At 45.9% G+C, this 3,821-nt stretch overlaps 1 protein-coding gene across 1 annotated transcript in view; it reads right to left on the bottom strand.

Moving 5' to 3' along the window:
* Window positions 1-843: 843 nt before the first annotated feature.
* GATAD2A (GATA zinc finger domain containing 2A) overlaps window positions 844-3,821 on the bottom strand; it is an 18,270-nt gene continuing 15,292 nt past the window's right edge. Inside the window, 1 exon segment of the mRNA XM_031065173.1 lies at window positions 844-3,025. Coding sequence (XP_030921033.1) covers window positions 2,885-3,025 — 141 coding nt within the window. The 3' untranslated portion in view covers window positions 844-2,884.

The raw sequence follows: 3,821 nt of genomic DNA, 5'->3' as shown, positions 1-3,821 counted from the left end.
CCCCAGGATTTGTTCCCAAATTCCCCCTCCTCCACCATTCCCAAACATTTCCCTTCCAGGGCAGAATTCCACAATGGGAATTTTCCGTTTCTTTGAGATTTATTTTTTTTCCCCACCCTACCCAAGTTTTTCCCATTTTTGCGGGGTTTTTTCCTGGAAAAAGGAGACTGGGAAGAGGTTTGGAAAATCTGTATTGAAGAGTTGGAACAACTTTGAACCTGAACCATCCCAATCCCAAAACAAAAACCAAAAACCCCCCCCCCCACTGGGACACGGAATTGGGACTGCGAAGGAAAAACCATCCCGGCGTTGTTCCAACACGGAATCTTTTCATCCCAAATTCGGCAGAAACGTGCATGGAATCAAACAAACCCTCCAAATTCCCGGCGGCATTCCAAGAACATTCCGGAAAAAAAAAAAACAAACCAAACAAACCCCACCCGTCAGAACCAGGCTGGATCCCAGGAGTCGCATTCCAGGTGGGAATTTGGAGTTTCAGCCCCACCCCAGAAAATATTTGGGTTTTCCAGCCTCAATCCGTGCTGGATTTTCCCACCCTTTCCAAACAAATGTTCCCCCCCCACCCCACCATCCACCAAATAATTTTTCTTTGGGATTTATCCGGAATTATCCATCCAAAAAAAAAAAAAAAAAATCGGGATTGAATATTCGGACAGGATTTTTCATTCCAAATCCTTCGATTCCAACATTCCTGATTATTTTAATGAAGCAAAATTGGCTGAAATTCCAATTTCCAAGGGAATTCTGCTGGGATCCAGAAAGTTTGGACATCATTTTTATCCCATTGAATCCTTTTGTGACTCTTCCATTTCCCTGTTTTTGTTTTTTTTTCAGGAATCATCCAAACTCTGGGAATAAATGAACCAGGTTTCCCCCCACCCCTCCCAAAAAAAAAAAAAAAAAAAATTGGATTTTAATTGGAGGAATTTTGTTGGGATTATTTTTTTTTTTTTGGGGAATAAATGAACTTTTTCCAAACGTTGGCATCCATGAGGAAATAAACCAGGAGAGGAAAATCCCCTTTTTTTGGGAACCAACCCCAAAAAATTCCACGTGGGAAAGGAACGGCAACTTTTCCATAAAATCCAACGGAACCGAAGGAATTCCATGTCATTCCTCTGGTGGCACCTCCCAATCCAAGCTCGGAATGAAAAAGGAAAACTCCAAATTCCAAAATTCCAACCCAATTCTCACATCTGAGCTCTTCACATCCCCTATGGAAAAAACCACCCCAAAATCTGCGTCCGGCTGGGAATTCCGAGGGTTTTATCCAACAAATCCCAGTTTGGAAAACAAGGTTTGGTTTTGTTTTGTTTTGTTTTTCCTAAACTAAATCCCTAAATATGGAAACACCTGGAAAAGTGGGAAAAGGGAGGGGTTTGTCCCTCGGATCCGAGGGGGATGATCCCAAAGGAATTCTTGGCTTCAGCGATTCCTAAGAAAATAAATCCAGATTTTCCCGAATTTCCCCCCCCCACACTACACACACTTTTTTTTTTTAATATATATAGATCTCTAAATTATATATATTTATAATTTCCCCAAGAAAATTCCCCCAAATTTCCCAAAGAATTCTCCTCACTGGAATAAGGCCTGGAATTCTGCCCCTTGGATTCGTCTGGAATTCGGGAAGAAGAAGCCCAAGGAAAAAAAAAGGATGAGAAACCAAAAATGAAAACCAAACTGGCCCCGGGATGGATTTTGGGTTGAACCTCTGGAATTCCCAAAAAAAACCCGATGGAAAACTCCATCCCCAATGGATACAGGAGCATGCTTGGGATGCCTGGAAGAACTCGAACCACGGAGGGACGGATTGGGAGCGGCCGGAATTCCCGCTGGGAATCGGGAACGGCTCCCAACCCTCCCTGCCTGCATCAGCTTCTGGAATTCCTATAAATTTTGGAATAATATCCCTCAAAACAACAACAGAAAAGAAAGAAAAAAACCAAAAAAAAAAAACCAAAAAAAAACCCCAAACCTCCCAAAGGAAAAAAAAAAAAAATTCCCAAAAAGTTTCTCTTTGGAGTCTCTGGGAACGTCGGGAAGGCCCAAAATTCGCGGGATGAGAAAGAACCAAGGTGGATTTTTGTCTCTCAGTAACTGCACGGTTTGGAAACTACCAACGGTTCCAAAGTCTGATTCCAACCAGAATCCAAGGAAAAAAATGGGAATTTCCCGCAGCAATTCCCACCTCCCAGCCAAGGTTTGGGCGGCAGCCGATCCCTAAGGGAGAAAACCAAACCAAACTCAACCAGAACCGGGGATTTGCACTTTTCTTCTTCTCCTCCTTCTTCTTCTCGGGATCGCTGGAATTTTGGGAATCTCGGGATGTGCCGCCTGCTGTCCCGGCTGGAAGAGGAGCAGGGATAAGGAGCAGCCATGAACTTGGCTCACTAAACGCAGGATGGGGCTGGAATTCCTCTCTCCACGCCCCAAAATTCCGGAATTCCGGGGCATTCCCGGCAAAAAGTTCAGCGTCGGCGAAGGCAGAGAGGAGTCGCTGAGTCCTTTCCTTGGTTTGTTGGGTTTTTTTTGTTTTTTTGTGTTGTTTTTTTTTTTTGTGCTGGTGCCAAAAAAATTTCAAAACTAAATAAGGGGAAAAAAAAAAAGCCAAAAAAAAAAAAATCAAGGAATTCTTCCCCCTTTCCCTGCCAGCTTCCATGAAAAATCTGGGAGCCAACGGAGCCGGGCTTCGGCCACCCCGACGCGGTCACTTCTCCCGGCAGGGACGGATGAGGAGCGGTGGTGCTGCATCCTAGAAAGCCTCGGGGCGTTATCCAGCTGGGATTAAAGCAGATTTCCACGGAATTGTGGTAGAAAAGAAAAGAGGATGGCAGAGCCTGGAAAAGTTCTCCCTCGGGAATTATTTCCACGTGGCCGACTGTGGGATGGAGCGGGGCGGGATCATGTCCAGGAGATACTCGCGCTGCCGCTCCACGGCCGAGGCCGACTTGGGCCGACTTGTGCGCGGCCAGCGCGGGGCTGACGAAGGGCAGGGCCCCGCCTGCAGAGAAAGGGAGTTTTGGGTCATGGAATAGCTCGGGAATGAGGGGAAAGAATGAAAAATAGCGTAGAAAAGTAGGATCTAAGCACAGATTGTCCCAGCGCAAGCCAGCGCCTTCAGGGTCCAAACTCACGCCGAGAAACGCAGAGGTTTTGGATCAAAGATCGGGATTTGAGCCCTCTGGAATGATGGAATCGTGGAGCGGCTCAGGAATGAGGGAAAAACAATGAAAATCCGCATGGGAAAGTAATTCCCACCCAAAAATTGGCAATTTTGGGCGGTGATGACATCAACTTTCACTTTAAACCTTCAGCACTGCCCCATGAAAATTCCCACCCAAAAATTGGGAATTTTGGGCGGTGATGATGCCAACTTTCACTTTCAACCTTTGGCATTATTCCACAAAAATTCCCACCCAAAAATTGGGAATTTTGGGCGGTGATGACACCGACTTTCACCCCAAAAATTGGGAATTTGGGGCAGTGATGACACCGACTTTCACCCAAAAAATTGGGAATTTTGGACAGCAATGACACCAACTGTCACCCCAAAAACTGGGAATTTTGGGTGGTGATGACGCCAACTTTCACTTTCAACCTTTGGCATTATTCCACAAAAATTCCCACCCAAAAATTGGGAATTTTGGGCGGTGACGACACCGACTTTCACCCCAAAAACTGGGAATTTTGGACAGCAATGACACCAACTTTCACCTCAAACCCTCAGCACCGCTCCCCAAAAACTGCCACCCAACGCCTGGGAATTCCGGCGGCGATCCCAGGGAAACGCGGGATGC

Source organism: Geospiza fortis, unplaced genomic scaffold (assembly GCF_000277835.1).
Source record: "Geospiza fortis unplaced genomic scaffold, GeoFor_1.0 scaffold248, whole genome shotgun sequence".
NCBI classification, from domain to species: Eukaryota; Metazoa; Chordata; class Aves; order Passeriformes; family Thraupidae; genus Geospiza; species Geospiza fortis.
Note: the sequence above shows the minus strand (reverse complement) of the source record. Positions and strands in the feature narration are given on the sequence as shown.